The 19,971-nt window shown below is 36.7% G+C and overlaps 1 protein-coding gene across 15 annotated transcripts in view; it reads left to right on the top strand.

Annotated features, from left to right (window-relative positions):
• cacna2d2a (calcium channel, voltage-dependent, alpha 2/delta subunit 2a) overlaps positions 1–19,971 on the top strand; it is a 200,897-nt gene that overhangs the window by 129,156 nt on the left and 51,770 nt on the right. For 13 of the 15 annotated variants that reach the window (XM_055027434.1, XM_055027432.1, XM_055027433.1 and 10 more), the window contains one exon: positions 3,535–3,676. In XM_055027434.1, coding sequence (XP_054883409.1) covers positions 3,535–3,676 — 142 coding nt within the window. The remainder of the gene's footprint in view (positions 1–3,534; positions 3,677–19,971) is intronic. The other 2 variants (XM_055027426.1, XM_055027423.1) reach the window with 1 other exon arrangement.

Here is a 19,971-nt window from a genome sequence, read left to right as displayed (position 1 = left end):
GGTGCGGCTGCTCAACACAGCAAACTCATATCAGGTGTTTTATTGGCAATTGTTTCAGAAAAGATCCATATCATATCACCACAAGCAGAGTCTAAACATGGTAAATTAAAAGGCTTTTTCTCTTTGCATAGCTCCATGTTTACAGTAACAAACTACAGCAGGCTCGATGCTATCAGATTCCCAAGCTGTCTTCCCATCTCTCCTGCTGCATCCGTCCTTTACTTATGAACAAGACACCAACATTTCTTAATTTTAAGGAAAGCACTTAACCTTTTTGGGTTGTTCTCTCAACACTCGACTGCAAAGTACTTCTGTGCTTGCTGAAGGTCATGGCATGTTTTAGATGTGTCGCTGCTCTAAAAGAGCTGATTCAGACAGCCTAATTACCTTCACAGCATGTCATGGGGTTTTACAAAAGCCTTGTAACGAATGACGGTTTTGATCTTTCCATTGTGATAAACAAGAGAACGATCACAACATGCAAGACAGCAGCACTCAAAGACCAACTCTGGCCCACTGACCTAAAACATACCAACAGAACAGATTTTGTTGATATGTTTAGATCATATTCTGTCTAAAAAGGTCAGACTGGTGGAGTCTAAACTGCACTAGAGTTTGACTGTGCAGAAGATATGGATACTGTTCTTACCTGTATTGAAGAAGACCATGCCGACCTTAAAGACGATCTATTCCTGAACTTTCTCCTGATCCTTAAAACCCATGTAGACTCTACAATAATTTATTTATGTAAGATTTTATTCCTAAATAGATGTATTTAATTAGAAATCAGATTTGATTAAATTTATTGTGTGGGAGTGAGTCGCACCAGTAGTCTTTACCATGGTGGTAATAATTTCACAGCTCTGGAAATAATTAAGAGGTCATTGAAAACCTCCTGGTTTTTACACCAAATCTTGATTTCTAAACTGTTCCTGAGTTAAAACATTAATATTGTTGTTTCTAAATGAACATAAACTTGTTTTCTTTGTGTTATTTCAGGCCTGACCATTTCTCATTTTCTGCAAATAAATAGAACATTTCTGATTGTAGTTTCAGAGACATGTTGACAGTAGTTCATAGAATAAAAGAACGATGTTCATTTAACTCAAACATATATCTATAGAAAATAAAATCAGAGAAGCTGATCATTTTAAGTGGTCTCTTAATTTTTTCCAGAGCTGTATGTTTAGAAAGAAACGGCTACAACTTATTCTACAGCAAAGAGCAATTAAAATATAAAAATATTCTTTGGTCTGCTTAATTTGCAGCACTTTAATCTGCCTGGTAGAGAATTACTGCCAATCATGACTGTAGTTTGTAAGTTGCTTGCAGCAGGACTTTCCAACACATAAAATAAATTGCTACAACTTTTATTATGATGTTGGTCAATCAAACTTTTTCTGCTTTTAGGCTGTTGCAGCGTGACTGGGACCGTCACGTAACAATACTCCCGTCTGTGGGGTGATGAATGTTTGTTTTACCCCGGCAGAAGGCGTGTGTGTGATGTCGCTTTGATCTGACGCACACCCAGGTCCATGAGTGATGCTTCTGGTTAGCCGTGGTCGGCGTAGGGCGGGACTGGAAGAAGCTTTGAAATGTCATCTCTGGCCTCTTCAGCCTTTAATTAAACCTCGAGAACGGGGAGATAAAATTAACAAATTGGGTAATGGATCGAGCAAAACAGGTGGTAGATGGTTGAAGAAAATGAACCAATCAGTCTTTCCTGTGTGGATTTATTCAGCTTCTAATTAGGCACTGCCTTGGTTAATTATGATTGGGCTCTACTGGAGGAAGGGGGGGGCACCAGCTCAACACTGAGAGAATTAGTCACTCTAAATGACAAACAAATACTGAGCTCTGACAGTCAACTGATGTAAAAGCCAACATTTTAAAACCCAATTGTGTGGAAAAAACAAAAAAAATTCATTTTTAGCTATTTGAGGAAATGAAAGTTTCTTTAATTATTCAAGTAAAAAAAATTATGCTATTGTAAAAAAATAAAATAAAACTCATTGATTACCAGCATTCTTTCCTGGTAGACAATCGCCTGTGTTGTGTCAGCAATCCGTCATGCTCAGCATGCATGTGGCGACAGTGGAGAGGAAAAACGCCCCTTTAACAAGAAGAAATCTGCAGCAGAACCGGGCTCAGTATGAGTGGAAATCAGATGCACAAAAAAGAAACAGATGATGTAGGACTTTTTTTCTAATTTCATAAAAAGTATAAACTTAATAGCAGGGAGGGAGAATATTTAGACTTTTGGCAGCAATATCTCAACTGATGTCTTCTTTCATTTTTAAAGCATCAAATGAACAATTGAAATAACAGTCAGAATTGCAAATCGGAGAGTAGTAGAAGAAGAAAGTGAGAAAAAGTGGTTGGTTTGTCCTCAAGCAGCCTGACTCTATAGCAGCGTAACTACAGTGATGTCTAAGAACGAGAGAAATATACAGAATTATGTTTTTAATAAGCCTTTATTTAGCTTTTTTTTTCTTTTTCATTTTTTAAACATCGCTGATCATTTTCAGATCAATCTCAGATTTTTATGAAAATTGTTGAGCTGGAAATCCTCTCATGGGTTATTTTCTTTCATAACGTTTATCGCCGCCTCTGTTTCTTACAGCGGAGCTTCGTCTCGAAGGTCCTCTGGCTCGTCCTGACAGCAGTTTCTAATTGCGTTTTAATAGTCAATTACAGCCAGCCCATCAATCAGTTTCAGCTGTGGACAAGAGGTTTTGATTCACATTCTTTGGAAAAAACAAAACAAAAACATTTTTTTAGTCGTGTCACATCCAATTAGTCCTTGCTGCTTTATCAAAATGAAATTTTTAAGCTTAGCTGTTGTCAGGATTCAGGACTTTCTTTATTCAACAAGTGTAAAATAAATGAATTAATTAATTGTATAAGTGGTAAAGTTGTGGTAGTTATTTTTTATTGGGTGCACTTCTTTATGTCAAATCAGAAACAAGCAAATGAATTGTGTTGTTTCTTCCAATCATTTCATCCGATAAATCACATAACATTGCCAAACATTTGTTTTTGTTTTTTTTAATATGTTGGGTTTGTTTGACATCTGGTTCTTCTGAAATGCAAAATATGGCCTCAAATTGCAAACAAAACACCCTAAGATGGGAGTTTCTTACTCACATTATGAGGCAGGAGAGAAGAAAGTCTGTAATCAAATATGCTGGTCGAGAAAATAAACAGTAATTAGGTGATGCCAGTCGCTGGGGTTAATTCTTCTAACATCACATTGGTCTGTGATAATTATCATAGCTACTAATGAATCCCGGTTTCATAACTGAGCTCATACCTGCTGTTTTTCTCTGATTAGAGGCAGAGAACAGAATCTGAGGTCAGACAGAAGGCAGAATAATCACCATTTTTATGCTTAACATGATTCAAATTCGGCGAGTCAGGAAGAAAGATAATATATGCCGAGAACAAATATGTCTTCCATAATCACAGTGTAGAAAGTTACAAAATGCAGCTCTGTAATCCTGGGTTTTTTTTCCCTCTCTGTGTGTGTTTCAGCAGACAGAGGACGGAGAGGAGGAAGCTCCGCTGGAGACCTCGTCCTCCCTGGAGTTGGAGTTTGTCGACGATCCAAATTTTAAAAACAAGGTCAACTACTCCTCCAGTGCCGTCCAGATTCCCACAGATATATACAAGGGCTGTAAGTTATTTCAAAACTTAATGTAAATGCTTTTTGAGAGACAGTAGGAGAATATCCTTCAAAAATCTTCCATCTCGCTACACACAGACAAAAACAAGACGAGTGTTGATAGGCTGCACAATATTAGAAATGTCTGATCACAATGTTATTGTTGAATAATGCAGAGATGATATCAGTGGCAGTAAAGGTCAACATGGTTTCTTATCCATTACAGTGAGATTTGAAAATTTATCTTTAAAAGTACACTGTAAAATATTAAAGGTGGTTTAAAATGAAAATGTCCACCTGCTGCCTTGACAAAGTAATTTAACTTTATAACAGTTAATTGGTTTTAACTCAGAAACAAAAGTTCATAAAGTTGATTTAACAAGAGTCAAGTTGTCTAAACATTGTTTTTTAATTTTATTAATCTTGAATTGTGAGTTTTAACTTAATGCTGCAATTTAAGCCAAACAATTATTTTACTATGTGCAACAAAAAACTTCCCTCACTGAGTTAAAGGGCCACATTTCTCTATTATTTTCAATCACAATATCAAGTTAAAAGAAATATTTTACTTTAGAATAACTTAAATTCTTCTGTCAAATTGATAGAACAAAATTTCTGATCTGATCATAAATTTTATTAAACATAAAAATTAATTGTTTAAGAAGATTAAGTGTGAACAGGGTATTATCCTCAATATTTATAATAAACATTTGCCTTAATAATACAGGAGTCAAATTAATGTAATGCACTTCTGTCTCAGGATGCAAAAACAAGCCGCTAAGCATTCTGGGAAAAAGTTCCCACTCCTGTCTTTTTCCTTTTTCAGTTTTTTTAAGTGCTAACATAAAAACTGCTTTATTCAACTCATGGAGGTTTGACAAAATTAATAAAAAATTAACACAACTTACTACTACTGTAAGTTTATCTTTCTCAAACTCATTTTTAGGTTCAAAATCTAAAACTGACTAAATTTACTTCACTTAAAGAGTAGAAGATAGAAAAATAAACCTAGATGTGTATTTTGAAGATACAAACAGGATGTTTTCAGATTTTTTTTTTTTTTTTGTAAGGTTTTATGAAAATGTTTTAATGTTAAATATATTATAAAAAATGCTCTACTTTGTATTTTCTATGTTGGTTATACAGAAATTACATATGAACACATCTTCATTGAAACGATCACCCAAAATATTGGAAGGCATTTTACATACTTTTTGATTAAACTTGCACAGAGAATCAGAGCTTTTCACAGATATCTTGATCAGCCAAGATTTTGCAAGATACTGTAGTTTGTGGTCCTGTTGGGTAAAAACTACAGTTTCCTGTCCAACAGCATTTAGTGACTGAAAAAAAGGTGCAATCTCTAAGTCTGCTTAAAAAACATAAAGAAAAGTCAACATTTGTTTACTTACTTCAAAATAGAGATGTTGAAATATTACTGGGTTAAAAAATGCATGTAGAGATGATGTGAAAGGAGTAAATGTCTCCTGTGTGGAAAGTAGTGGACCGCCATGTTGTTTTAGAAGTACAGTTAACAAGCTGCGATGCAAGCAGCATGTCAGTGAAGCGCTCGACTGCAGGCATCCACTTTAATTAACTAATTAATTGCATAATGATCACTTAAAATCTAACACTTAATTTCGCTTTAGTTACTCTATATTTGTCCTCTATGTATGGAATTTGAAGTAGCATTGATTAAATGTTTTAGACATTACGCCTGTAATAGTCTGTTACGTTAGCATTAGTGGGAACAACTGATGCTTTTCAGTTTATATATTGTAGCAACGAGATCATGTCAAACATTTTTGACTCTTACTTTTGTTTTAGGCTCAAATAATATATTAATATTTATGTAAATACTGACTGTATATGTAGATGAATGCCTGCCGTCTGTTTTTACGGTGGAACCAAACATCCTCCTGGTTTTCTCAGTCATTCAGGTCATGACTAGATGACACATCCTCTTCACTTTCACTCAGTAACTCAATCTCTTTTGATATCGGTTTGCACTTTTGCACAGTGAAGTGATTTCAGATGACTGATACTCGCTCTCAAACTGATTCGCACTGTATTTTCTGCATTTTCTTTTAGCAGTCATGCTTTTTGTTGTAGACTTTGCCCTTCCTGCGCAGCATTCTTCAGCCCTGCAGACATAACACCATCCTTAGTCTGCAGCCGCTAAATGAGCAAAATGCTACACATGTACCCTCTGGGGTTTCCATGGACATGCTTCCTCTGTTATCTACCTCTCTAACCTTTAGGACACCTTCACCCTGACTAAAAAGAGAAACAGGAAATGAGCAGACACTTCTACTGCAGCGGTTTCTTCCTCTCCGCCATTGTCTTACTCTTGACTTTCTTTGTCAAGCAGGCAGTGTATGGCACCTGTCTGTAACAATGCCCTCCAGCTGCGTCTCTCCAGACAAATCTTGTCAGAATTAGACACTCTTGGTTCAGGAGAAGATGTCAAAGGCCAAAGCTAACTCACAATAGAGCAATCAAGGCTGTGCATTGTTCCCGGACCCATTTTATGGCAGCTCTGGATCCCCTGTCTGAGGATGTGAGCCAGAGGATAAAGGGCTCTTGATTGAGCCTGGTGAAATCTAAAGGAGTAGAGTGGCACGGTGCATGGAATTACTTCTTTTTTCTCCTCTTCGTCTCTGTGGAAAATGTTTACTATTGATGTTGTTTAGTTAGCTCCCATTGCACGGTCTGCACTGCTCAGATTGCCAACTGCAGATTTGTGCCAATCCAATTATAAGCATGTGTGTTGTGTTATAGTTGTTGATAAAAATGCAATTGAGAATTATTTTAGCTGTGTATGTGTAGAGTCATTCTTTAAGGCCCTTTGTAACCAAATTGCATGTCCCTGGCAAAGTTCTGATCAAACATTTGCATCTTTTCAGAGACCAAGTTTGATGCAAAATTCATCATCTTACTATGTTTTCTTAATTTCCAACTTTGTTTTATGGTAATTGGTTTGCTAATGTGAAACAGCTGCAAGGTGAATAATTTGTTATATTTTGGTTTTTTTCTTGAGTCAGAAATAGAATCTAATAATGCATCAAAAAGTTTGACAACTGTTGGTTATCTCAGTCTGAAATTTGCTAAATGTGCATGTCTGCTCCCACATAAGTTGACAGAAGGTGTTGTCGTTTGTCCATATTTACAAGTTGTAAAATGTTTGAGTTTTGGATCCTGGATCAGATGTTTTGTTTTCTGTTAATCTGCAGCCTCTCGGCTTAGAGCGATGTAAGTTTATATACTCTGCATCTTCTTAAACTGCAGATCCAGCAGCTTGTAAGTCGGGACACCTGCTCCCTAGATGACAGTACGAGTCTCTTTTCAAGCTGAGTGCAGCTGGATTTTCAGTCATTCAGAAATTATGTCAAGAAGAATTTGAGTCTGTACGTCTGTGATCCTCTTTCTCTGACATGCATTGAGCTGCTTTGACGTTTTCTTTGCACATTATGTTTGCTTATTTGATTGGAGCTGTCAAATGATTGAAATGCAGACATATTGCAGTGAATTTTGACCATTATTACTTCATCATGTCTGCATATGAAGTCAGGGGAAGTCACAATATATTGTAGAGCATACAGACAGTGAATTTCTTATCATTAAAAAAATATCTAAAAATAAACATTTGTTTTTTTGGAGTTATCAACATTGTAAAAACACAGCTCTAATTTTTGGTAAAATACCAGCAGCTGTGGTTATCAGAATTTTACAGTATAAATTCAGTAAAATCCATATAATGTTCCTTCTGACAGATTATATTTTATAAGCTTTTAAGGAATATTTGACCATAAATTAAAGTAAATGTACAGGTTAGGCAAAGTCTGGAATTAAATCTAATCAGAAGCCATAGGATGGTTTCAAACCTGTTGATGCTCAAAAGTCTCTAATGTATTTGAACTAGAATAATTCTGCATAGAAGAGACGACTGAGTTTTATCAAATTAGCCAAAGCAATCATAACTTGGTGAAAAAATATTCATTTGTTTAATGTTTTCACCTCTGCTGGACATCGGCAAGTCAACATGGATTGATTGATAAATATGTTACAAAAACCCAGATCTAAACAGATGAAATATTTTCATTTATTAATTCATTCACATAAAGAGCCTATATTGGTGCCTGTCATCTATTTGAGGTTAGCAACTGTTCCTGCAAGCTAACTTTTAAAGAATTAGACAAATCCAAGGCTGTGAAGCTCACTGCTCATCATCCCTGTTGGCCATTTGTTGCCTGAGGCTGAATTAACGTCCGCTGTTATAACCTCTGAAATCCAGCAGTTTAAGGTTCATTAGGCTGGACTCACTCATGCAGACCCCACGTTTTGAATAAAAACAATGTGACATACAATTAATTAATATCTCGATTTGCATGGGGGTCTCATGTTCAGTTGATTATTTTTGACAGCTTTGTCTGAAAATGTCAAACCAAGCTGCAGAATTGGTGTAATATTTTTAAACCTAAACCAAACGGCTTTAATAGGAGCTGTGTCGGCTGGTAGAAGAGGATTATTTTCTGTCATGCTTGGCTCTGCGTCCAGCCTGCAGGCTGCCTTGGAGAGCATGTCTGGGGAAACTAATGTGGGCAGATTGTTGTCCTCTGGGTCTTGAAGGGTCTAGATCTACAATAAATCTGTGGGTTTAGTATTATCAGAAGACGGGCAGTGCGAGTGGGCAGTCTCGGTCCTCAGGGAGATGCTGGAGGAAAGGCAGGAAAAGTTAAAGCTAAAAATGTGGAGCACACAGCATAAAGTACAGAGTAATGCAAACAGCTGATGTTTGTTTTTGGTGATCTGTAGAATTCAACAGTTTTATCAAAAACAGCATTTTCACATTAAAGTAGATATTCATGAACAAATTGAAAAGCTGAGACAAAACAAAAGGTTAGCTGTCAGAGAAGAAGAGGAGACTCTTCAATAAAATAAAAGAGGTGGAGAAAAATCTCTTTTAATAGCCGTCTTTCAGCGGCTCAATGAGGCGATGTGTGCGTTTTGGTTTGATGTGTCTGCTAGGCCCCATGTCCATTTATTGAGATTGAGCAGGTCCCTTAAGCGCAGTAATGAACCATTTTATAATTCATTATCCCTCCAGTGATCTCTGCTGCAAAGTCTGCAAACTTCCTAATTAGCTCAGGTCAAACATTTGTGCAGTTTACTTCTAATTATCTTTGCCTATTACAAAACGGGCAGCGCCACATTGGCACAGATGAATAAACTGATGTGGGCGCGGTTGTCTTGGAGAAACAGGTTTTATTCCCTCAAAGCATGTTTCAAAGTCGGAAATAAACCGCAGAGCGTAATTTGAGAATATGAGCTCAATAACATCCCTCTCTGCTGAAAAAATATATATTTTTCACTTGTCTGTCACAGATTTCTATCTGATATCCAAAATGCTGCCACACAAACTATCAACCAAATGTGGAGGCGCAGGAGTCGAGCGCACTTTTTTGTTTTTACTTCAAATGAATTTTGAGCATTTGTGGCACCCGGTTCACATTCAGTCCTCGTTGTAACAGCTTATGCTTACCTCACTGAAGTCGCATTTTCTTGAGAAAAAAGAATCATTTTAATATTGCGAGACTTCGTGTCACGTCTAGCTGGTTATTTATTTTTCTGCAGGGAGCCTTTGTTCACCGCACAAACATAAAATCTTAACGTGTAATTTTGGTCTAGTTTCCAGTGCAAATATCTTAGTGCACTTGAAATAACACAAAACTATTTTACAACTAACCTTTCAATAAGAGTTGTTATTATTATTATTGTTAATATTATTTCACTTACAACTATGGTAGTTTTGATTTTTCTATTGGAGAAAAAAAAATTCCAAACAGTTTTCTTTACATTTATTTAACGGGGAAAAATTTTTACAGAATATAATTTGTTGCCGTAAACAGATGACTGACAGCTCACTGGGGAACTGGAGTCATGACACCTGATGCCTTATTAAAATGGAGAACAAGTCTTTCTTAGCCTTCACATTGGACCAAAGGGGTTTAAATTGATGGAACATCATAAAATACAATTTTGTTGGCTTTTTCAATTATGGGTTTGAAATAATAAACCACAATTTGCAGCCATAATTTAAAGTTATTTACAAACATTTTAGGACTTGGGTGCAGCTACATAGTCATACAAGAGTGACTTATTGTTATTACTACATATAAATAAAAGGCAATGCCTCAAATCAAACCAGTTTAGATTTGGTTTGTATAGGTTTGCATCAAATCAAACCAAATTTAATGTAAGATGAGATCAGCATGGAAAAGTCTAAACTCCAAGCCAAATCAAGCCTATAATGCAGCAAACAACAAAAAAATGTTGCATTCACCTCCTTAAAGTTGCTGCTTGTTGAAATGTTTGCATTTTTGTTGCTGCAGTTCTGTCTGCTTTGCGGCTGCCTCCCAGCAAAAAGCTTCAGAGTAAAACAGAACAATTTGGGGCACCTCTGGAGGAAACTGAATGCAGCAGATAAAACCAACAGAGGGATGAAATGTGTGAAGTTTAAACAATAAGAGAAAAAGATGCGTAATTGTGAGGTTATTTATGATTCAGACTTTTAAACTGGTTTAAAGGGAATCTAAAAAATAGCAACATTTTAGACGTGCAGGTTTGTCCACAACAAAATATGTTTGCTAGTTCTTGTTACTGCTTACTTAATAAATATCCCCTTCATATTTTTGCCACCTATTAACGTTCTTCCCTCTTAACCCGAATACAATTTAGGGATTGGGCACAGTCAAATAAATAAGTGTAGCTTTTGTCAGCCAGTGAGAACATCTGTATGTGTGTTTCCATTGGTACAAATGTAATCTGTTTTCATTTTAACACTTTGCCTCCAGCAGAGGAAGCTTCACTGTCAACCAGCTCACACCATGCTGGAGATCAACTCAGTCCCTCTCAACATCAAACCAGATTTAAATGGAGGGGGAAAAAGCAAAAGTAATTTGTGAAAATAGAAAAAAAAGTGAGGAAAAGGGATTTAAAGTAAAACCAAAAGAGTGTCGAAAACCCGCGGGCTGCATCTCTTTCATTCTTGACTTTACTGACTCCATTTCTCCTCTCTCTCTCTCTGTCTCTCTCTCTCTCTCTCTCTCTCTCTCTCTCTCTCTCTCTCTCTCTCTCTCTCTCTTTTCGCCCTGCACCCACCCCAGGCCTAGAGTGTGTGCCCAGTGAAGGGGCACTATCATTTACCCTCACTCTAATTAGAACAGTCAGCACGGCAAACTCTTCTTCACTCACCACCAGGCTCACAAATTACATTTTCTGTGTTTGTTATTTACTGCTCCGGTTTTAATTGGAAAAACTACTTTGAGGTGCACTCAGGAGGTCTCCTGTCTGTTTCTCTCTGAATTATCGCACTTCCTCTGAAGATTTGGTTTTTGTTTGCCCACCATCGGAGTATGAGATTAATGTTTACAAAAACTGAAATTGTTAATAACAAGCACACCATTTGGAAAAAAAAATGTTTTCACCAGAAAATATTTGTCAGACAGAAAAATTGGGACAGAATGTATAATAAATTATGTTTTGGTATGATTTGCATCTTTAAGAATTTACATAAAAGCTCAACATGCAGAGTCACAACTATGTTTTAAATACTTATAGGTATTTTATTTGGATTTTGAGTGGCAGAGCAACATGAATTTGTGCAAAACTGATGTGCTTTATAACAGTTTTTTTATTCATAAAAATCTGAACAATGTGGCTTGCATTTATATTCAGCTGCCTTATTGATGCTCCTAAAATATCCAGTTCCACCAATCGCTTTCGAAGGTCAATTTATTACTGAATAGAGTCCGTATTTGTGAATTTAAAGCCTAGTGCGATTCAAAGCATTTGACTCATCCGACGCTGGAATTGAAAAATCAGAACTTTTGCCATGACATAGCATTTTCCGACATGATTCAGAATAGAAAAAACTATGGAGGATAAACTAATTGTCGCTGTTTGCTTTTGTCCTGTAATCTACAACAGATTAAATTATGAGAACAGAGGCAGGAACAGATATGGGACCTGACTTGGAAGAGGATCAGCGAGGAAGTTGGAATGTCGAGTTATGACTTTTACTGTCATCCAAATCCGACCAGAAGAAATGTTTAATCGCGTTAAACAAGCGCTTAATAAATCTTAATCAAAGTTAAATAAACTCATTTATGTGGATGAAATATGCAGGAGACGTTGGAATCGTTTGAGTTTCCTCTCAAATCCTGCTAGAGCGATTTTGACGAGACTGTCGTGCATCTAGAGCTAAACGTCAAGCGTCGCACTTCAAAGTGCGCACATGTCGAACTTGAAGCATCGGACGCGAAATGCATTTGGTGTGAATGCTCTATTAGAGATAGAATGGCCCAGTCAAAGTCCAGACACACTCATTTTTATTTGTAAATAGCTGAAAACAATTAGTTTTCTTTCAGCTTTCTATCTATTCTCCAAATATTCCTGTAAAATACTTTGAAGTTTATTGTTGCATTGTTACAAAGTGGGATAAAGATCAAAAGGTGTAAATACTTTTTTCAAAAGGGTGAAGTCATATTTTTGTTATGGCTGGTTTTAGCTTGGAGAAAGTTTTCCGGAGTTAGTAAACAAGTTCACCTTACGACAAAATATGTTGACAAAAGGATATTTCTAAGGCTAAAAATAATTTAAGTAGCAGCTTTACAGTTTGACAGTTTTGTGAACTTTAAAGAATAAAAACTGGAACTTGGATTATTCTCTACATTTTGTTTCTCTTCATAACAAAGCCATAAAAAGACTTTTTCTTTGCTCTGAAGACAGGGGGGGAAAAATCTGTGCGTTCGAATGTGTGAGATGCTGCCAGTTCCTGTTGCTGCCGTTTCCCCTCTGCGGGATGAAAGGCTTTAAGGTTCAGGCTCTTTTAACACTCAGCCATGTTCAAAATCAGGCCTGAAGGAAAGAAGAGGAGACAGGAAGGAAACAGGAGATCAGCAGGAGAGAGATGGAGAATGAACTGTGCTGACAATACGGCAGGGAAGAGAAGAAAGGTGATACACGCAGCAGAAGCAGAGGTGCCGCTGCGTAGTGATTTTTGAACTGTGGAGGAAGTTATTGGTACATCAGGCTGCTGGTTTGTTTTTATTTGGAGTCTGTGAGGTCCTCAGAATAAACAGCAGCATCTGATCTCTGCTGCTCAGAAATACACATCACTGTGGGAAGAAATCTGCAGCTCAGAGGCGCAAACAAAACAGATACGAGAAGTGAAAATCCAGAAATATGGAAAATAATGCAACAGTCAATCAAGACAAGTGAATATTGACAAAATCAGAGTAAGGTTAACAGAATTTTTTTAAGAAATAGAGCACTGGTGTATTATCTGAGCATATAATGCTTTGAATTTCAGATATAAACCCACTCCTGTGGAGAGCAAGATGAATGAGCGCAGCACCGCTTTTCTACTTGGACAGTAGCAGAGCTACCTTCAGATGATTTAGATTATGTAACAAAGAAAAAAATGAAAGGTTTAAAGGATTTTATTTAATTTGAAATTTAAATATGAATATAAAACATACAAGGTGTGAAAAGACCCTTCCATTGTAAGCGCAGAATAGTTTCCCATTCACTACCAAAGTAAATTGGCCCCAATCTTTTCAAAAGGAACAAACTTGAATGTGAATAAGATTATTTTCTATTCAATCTTTGCAAGAAAATTGGTTGGACCGAAGCTTATCCAAGTTAGAGTCAGGTCCCTTCTTTGTTGGTCATATGAGGTGTCCTGTTTTCTTCTTAAGTCCACTTTATTATAAACTATAAATTTTAACAGCTGGATTGGATAAATGCAGCTCATATTAAACTATTACTTAGATTTGAGAATGTTGCATTTAAAACCAATACACTTATCTCAGCTTGTAATCTTTTAGCACAGACAAATGTGCTAAAAGTTCTGTAAACGTTGTCATAATCAGATTATAAGGCCTTGGACTGAAATCTATAAATCTAATGATTTTTTTAAAAATGATTGTTAGTTGTATTTATTGACACTAGAATAAGAAACAACCACAAATTGACTAAAAAGATTATCACTGGGCTGCCCGTGTTGAATTACCTTCTTGCTTTTCTTTGTTTTATCAGCTAAATTATTATTTTGTTCATAATTAAGGAGAAACGTCATCATCTTAAATCTTGTGGTCTGTACCAAAATCCACATTTTTCCAACCAGTCAAGTTTGAAAAGACGTGGCATTTATTTACAAAAAGAGAGCAAAATAACTATAATTGCAAAGTGGAATGTTGATTAGTAATTTTAGTTGATTAAATTCAGTCTTTGTCAGCGTCATTGTGTTGGTGATCACTTGCAGACAAAAGGCTGAAAAGTTGAACAATTAAGCAGAGCTGCGTCGAGTTGCAGAGGTTGAAGACATGAAGTAAAATTAATCGAGCCGTACTCCAGTGACAGTAATCATCCTCTGTAATAAATATGAACTACGCTGTTGGCGGCTGAAATATAAGATATCAATCTTGTTGTTTACTGTAAAGTTAGTGTTTATCAGTTACCTTTAAATAATTAAATGGATATGGCACTTAAATACCACGCTGCTTCTCAAAATCATTTTGTTTTTGTTGTTTGCTCCTCCTGTAAGGTTAAAATCAGTAGCCTGATTTAACCGGGAGGTTATTTGTAATTTAGCTTTACAAATAATGCTAATAACAGTTGCAAACTTACACACATAATGTCAATGTCAAATTTAATTACATAGCATTTTAAAAACTGGTTAAAACTTCACCACGGCATGTTGCAAAAACAAAAACACAATAGAATAAATCAACAAATAAAAACTGAAACTGAAACATTGCAACAGAAAAGCTACAGGAATGATGAAGCGTCTGGTGTGGACATGTTGGTTGGGGGATCCTTATGGATATTTGCTCAGGGCCCCGAAAAGGTTCGGACCAGCAGACCCAAAAAGGTTGTTCCTCTGTGCTCTGGACTTAAATGAGACTGAAATAAATAATATTTATTTGGGAATTGTACTCGAATAAGAATAAATAATATTACTTAAGTAGTAGTAAAATGTATGGTGTAGTAAAGGTTGTGTGTTTTTTCCTTTTTCTCAAAAATTTATTCAAGTAAATGTAATAGTTACAATCCCTATTGTCATACTCTTTACCGCCACCTTCAGGTGACTCTGTTCCAATTTATTAAATTATTAAAAGGTCTGTTTTTCCTCTTTTTATGTAAAGTTTTCAATGATTTTATCAGAATGTGCCTGAAACTTAAGTTCTCATAATGTGTCAGCACTTCAGTGTAAATGAGTATAAATCTTCAAAGTGCTTCAGCTAATAGGTTTGGCTTCAAATACCATCATGGATTTCCCATGAGGCACCACTTGTGGTTTTACTACGGTGCTATTTCTCCCCTCTGTGTGCATAATAAGGCCATGTACTTATTTTTATAGAGTTGGATTAATACAGGGCATAAGGGACAGATCGGTTCAGTCTTAATCTGAGGTACATCACTGTGAAGAATGTACGAACGCCGGCGTTCAGGGGAGGGGAGAGGCCGCGGCGGAGAGAGTTGAGGAATGATCTCATGCAGCGATGCTCCATAAATCCCGCTCATAATTGTTTCCCTACTTGGTGTGCAGTCTCGCTCCATAAAGGTGCAAAGCCAAGGGTGCTTTAAATGTCAAGGGAGCGGCGCGCTGATGAATTACCTTTTAAAGATATCACAGAGAAGCGCATTTCAGGTGAAAGATGAGGCCAAGCCGGCGCTCCTAGGCCCCGTCTGACTGGGTGAGCGTGCCCTCCCACCATCACCACCACCACCTACCACCACCCAGGGGAAATTTGTCTTTTTATCAACTGTCCAGAGAAGTCGCACCATATCCTTGCTGAATAAATCAAAGAGAATTAGTTTGCTGTGTTCTCTTATCTCTGATGTGCCAGTTTTTCTGCAAAGATCACCTGCAGATATGCGTTCCTGTGTGCAGATGTTTTGGCAGATTTGCCCCGACGCTGCGGGAGGCAGTTCAAATGTGACTGTTTCAGTTCTGGCCAGCAGCATAAACACACACGGACCTCCTTCAGGCTCTTATCAGCCGTCAGTTGCAGACTCACACCGAAGAAAATGTAAACGTGTTCAAGAATAGATGTGACAGGTTAGTTAAGTAGCGAAAGTTTCAGACCTGCATTCCTTAGATTTTACTTTGGTTTCATGCAATCTTTTAAGATAATGTGTTAACATTTCCCCAGGTTTTCAGAATATAATTTTTCTTTGCACTTTGGCTGTTTGTTGACCTTGTTAAACTTTAAGCCACTCACTAATAATTCACGCTTATTTTTGTAGCACATTGCTGTTCAAAATACTTTGCATCAACTTAAAATATCATATAGTCACCAATTTAGAATTATTTATGGATTAAAAAAATATTGAATGCACATTAAATGGTCAATGTTCTAGTTATGACAGGTCATAGTAACTCAGCGTTTCAGCTATTTTGCAGTTTTCTAAATTACATACAAAGGAATTTTATTGACAAATTGCCAGAAATCTTGAGAAGAAACCATTTTGGATCTTTATAAAAAGACTTCTGTTAAAGTTGAAAACTTTCAGGTACATTCTCAGTTCATGTGAAATATACTAATCTATAGTACAATAAAAGTGTGTTAAATTATGTTTTCCCGCAACTCTGCCAGGATAAGCAAGTATCGCTAATTGATGGATATTGTATATTGTTATTGTACATGTGTCAAACCTGAGGCCCGTGGGCCAAATCCGGCCCACCACAGCTTTATATATGGTGTATATTAGTACCACAAACATTTAGATTTTTATTGCAAAACATCACAAAATCCTAGAGGGACTGAAAAGATGGTCAATAATATTATTTGATTTTAATAATTCGCTGATATTGTAGAGATTTGTGAACAGGTTTTATCAATACATTCTGGCACGACCGGCCCTTTAAGAGCATTGATGATCTTGATTTGGTTTGACACCGCTGTGGTTATTTATTTAGGGTTAGATAAAACTGGACATATTGGTTGAATCATTTCTCCCACAAATATTGAGAGCACAGACATCACAAGTCAGAATATTTTATGCTGCAATTGTTGCTGACACTAAAAGCCTCACTAATGTCTCTCTCTAGCTCCAACCGTTTGGTTCTTCACGCCATCTGGACTCTTGGCAAATGTAAACACTGAGTTACGAGGGGTAAAGCTCTTTGACTTTCTCATTCTGGGAGTTTGCGGTGAATCACTGGCGTGAATCATTTTGACATGAATCATCAAACAGCAACAGAGGCAAAACTTGAAAATACTCAAGGCAAGAAAAAATGTTTTTATGATAAATCACCAATTGTGTTGTGGTCAATAACTTTTACAAAACATATTTGAAAATATATTTGATCGATATTTTTTGGATGTTTTATTAGATCTTGTTCAGTTGTTTGTTTTGTATACTTCTGATTTCATGGGTAAGAAATTTCCCTTTTCTTTTCTGTAGAGCAGCCACTCACTCAAGTTGATTTTTTTGTTTCTTTCTGTCAGTCATCCGTTACCCCCTCTCTAGATTGGTCTTTAAGTTTCTGCTCACTTGCAGAGCCGTTTCTAATCTCCTCCGCTCCTCCTTTGTGCTCCTGTCTTTAAATTTTGAAGAAAAACACATCTAGGAGCTCCCCTCGGTGATGGCGGCAATTTGGCTTTCACACACTCATGTCCTCCAGATTCTGTTTTGGCTGTGAGTTTGTTGTTGTGTTGTTTGTTTTTGCACTCTGACAGACAGTAACAATGCCAAGCTTTTTCAGGCGCTGCAATTTTGTAAATTTTGCACGATGGAACATGGCTTCCTGGTGGCAAAATAAGAAAATAAATGAGTGATTGAGTGATTTTCTGTCTGAGTATATATTTAAAAAACGTGACATTTCAGCAGACAAGCAGAACGAGAAAATACTTGTTGCCTATTTGCTACCTTCAGCCGGTGTCTCGTCAGAAACACTGCAGTAATTGGAAGCATGGGAAAAGTGGATAATGATCGTTTATTTGTGTAAAATTAAAACGCAGCGTTGAGAAAAGCCGGACTCGTCTGTTCTGAGGCTTATCTAGCTTTGGTTGGCTGAGTAATTAAATCAGAGGAGCGAGTGAAGTTCTCTGCAGCTCAGCGCCTCTTCTTGTTTCCTCTTTAATCAGGTGGCTATTAAACCTCTGATTGCACTCCCCGTCTTCTGACTTCAGCTTGGCGATTAAACTCAAAGCATTTGCAGTGTCTGGATGTCTGTGTGTTTGTGTGTTTCCATGTCGTGTGTTGTTGAAGGAATTTATTAGAATAGAAAAAAAAAAATAACCGAGACTACAAGTGGAAGGAAAATAAGGACTGTGCAAAGTAGAAGTCAGAGACTTGAATATTGATGTGGTACTTGTGTTATTCACCACCTGTGGTGTATTACACCACTTACTGTTGAACAGGCTTTATTCTGGATGCACACGTTTTTCCTACCTCTAACTGCAGATGCCTAAAATCATATTTTTTTAAATTTAAATGGGATGTAGCTTGCAATTCACACAGAAATGATACTTTATAACTCTTAATGCAAAGTCCATCCCAGACTAAACCAGTCCCCAGTTCAAACTTAATCTCATATGGTTGAGATTTTTATACTGATTTATCCAGTAAGAAGAAGCGATGTTGTCTGAGAGCAGTACCTTGGAGACATAACCAACAGGCACTTTATGCATAGATTTAAAAGCGCATGGCGCACCAAGTCAGCTTGTAATTCTCCACAATGTTGAACAAAACTGTCATCAGCTGACAGATTGACTCTAATTCAACAAAACTTTCCTCCCAACAGCTGTGTTACCAGAATACACACTTTTTAAATTAGCAAACCATGTAGAGTGTGTGCAAGTCTCACTTTTCTCCACATCATCATACTTTGTTTTACTCCTGTGGATTTAAATGAACTACAGTTATGGAATCAAAATAATAATTCAATGATTTTGTCTGTAACAACACTAAAACTATCAGTGTCTCAGCATTTTGTTTTTCCACAACATGTTGTTTCACGCTGCTGTAATTCTCAGAACAAGGTGGATGATAGACACTCAGATTGAAACTGGAGTCAAATATCATTCACTGGAACCCGTTTGGAAAAGCAATTCTTCTTGTTTTATCCCATTTGCTAGTGATGGAAAACAGAAGTTTTAAAATTATTGTGAAATAAGGCATCATTTCACAAAAGCAACTCACTCCATGCTCTTTCTGTGTTGCAATAATCAGCCGCACACTGTAAAATGTTTGAAGGTGGTTTAACTTGAAAATTAAAGCCCAATAATTTAAATTTGTGTTTCATGTTAAATGAACAAACTTTCTGATTGGATAATGAGTTTTATTAAACATTACAATAAATTCTGCTAAAAACATTTAGTGAGACCAGGACATTATCCTCAAGCTTTAAAATAAACATTTGCCTTAATAACTCAGGAGTCAGATTAATGTGACTCACTTCCATCTCTGGAGACAAAATCAAACCGCTAAGCATTCTGGGAAATAGTTCCCACTTCTGTAATTTTTTTTCTTTCAGTTTTTTTCAGTGCTAACATAAAAACTGTGGTTTATTCAGCTCTTAATAAAAAGTTAACACAACTTACTAGTGTAAGTTTATCTTTCACAAACTTTAGGTTCAAGATCTAAAACTCGCTACATTTATTTGACTTAAAGAGTAGAAAACAGTAGACACAGCTAAGTGTGGCTGAAATGTTTTACAGTGCACATCCATCCATCATATTCTTGTTGAAAAAGAAAAAAGTTATTTTTTTCATCAAGGTAATTATAATGTGTCCAGCAGTTAAACTGATTGTGGCTTTGAATATTTGACAAAAACGTGCTTTTAAAGACAATAAAAAACCAGAATATCCAATTATGATTTATCTTTCTTTCACAATTACAATATTTAAAAGTTAAAAAAGTTATATTCCCTCTATAAAATGGCCACCATTGCAGGAGCAGTAATTTTGCTGCTTTAAACAAACGGCCACAATTTGTTACCAAACCTGCAGAAAAAAGTTGCAGTAATCTGCAGCCGACATTCAGCAGACATCCTCCGCATGCTGTGAGTGACGTGCAGGATGACCCTCCTTCAAGGTGATCTCCTCTGTGTGCGCCGCAGAGATCACACAGATTAGACTAATGCGGCGCTCAGACGGCCGCCGCTGGCCTGAGGTTCCTGAATGCATCCATCCTGATGCTCTCAACCCACTTCTGCTGGCAGAGACAAGGTTGTTCACCTCAACCTTTGGCTTATTTACTGAGATAAACCAGGAGTTTTATTGGTTTTTGTT

This window comes from Poeciliopsis prolifica, unplaced genomic scaffold, assembly GCF_027474105.1.
Source record: "Poeciliopsis prolifica strain line A6 unplaced genomic scaffold, Auburn_PproV2 SCAFFOLD003, whole genome shotgun sequence".
Classification (NCBI taxonomy): Eukaryota; Metazoa; Chordata; class Actinopteri; order Cyprinodontiformes; family Poeciliidae; genus Poeciliopsis; species Poeciliopsis prolifica.
The sequence above is the reverse complement of the archived record's forward strand: the minus strand, read 5'-3'. Positions and strand labels throughout refer to the sequence as shown.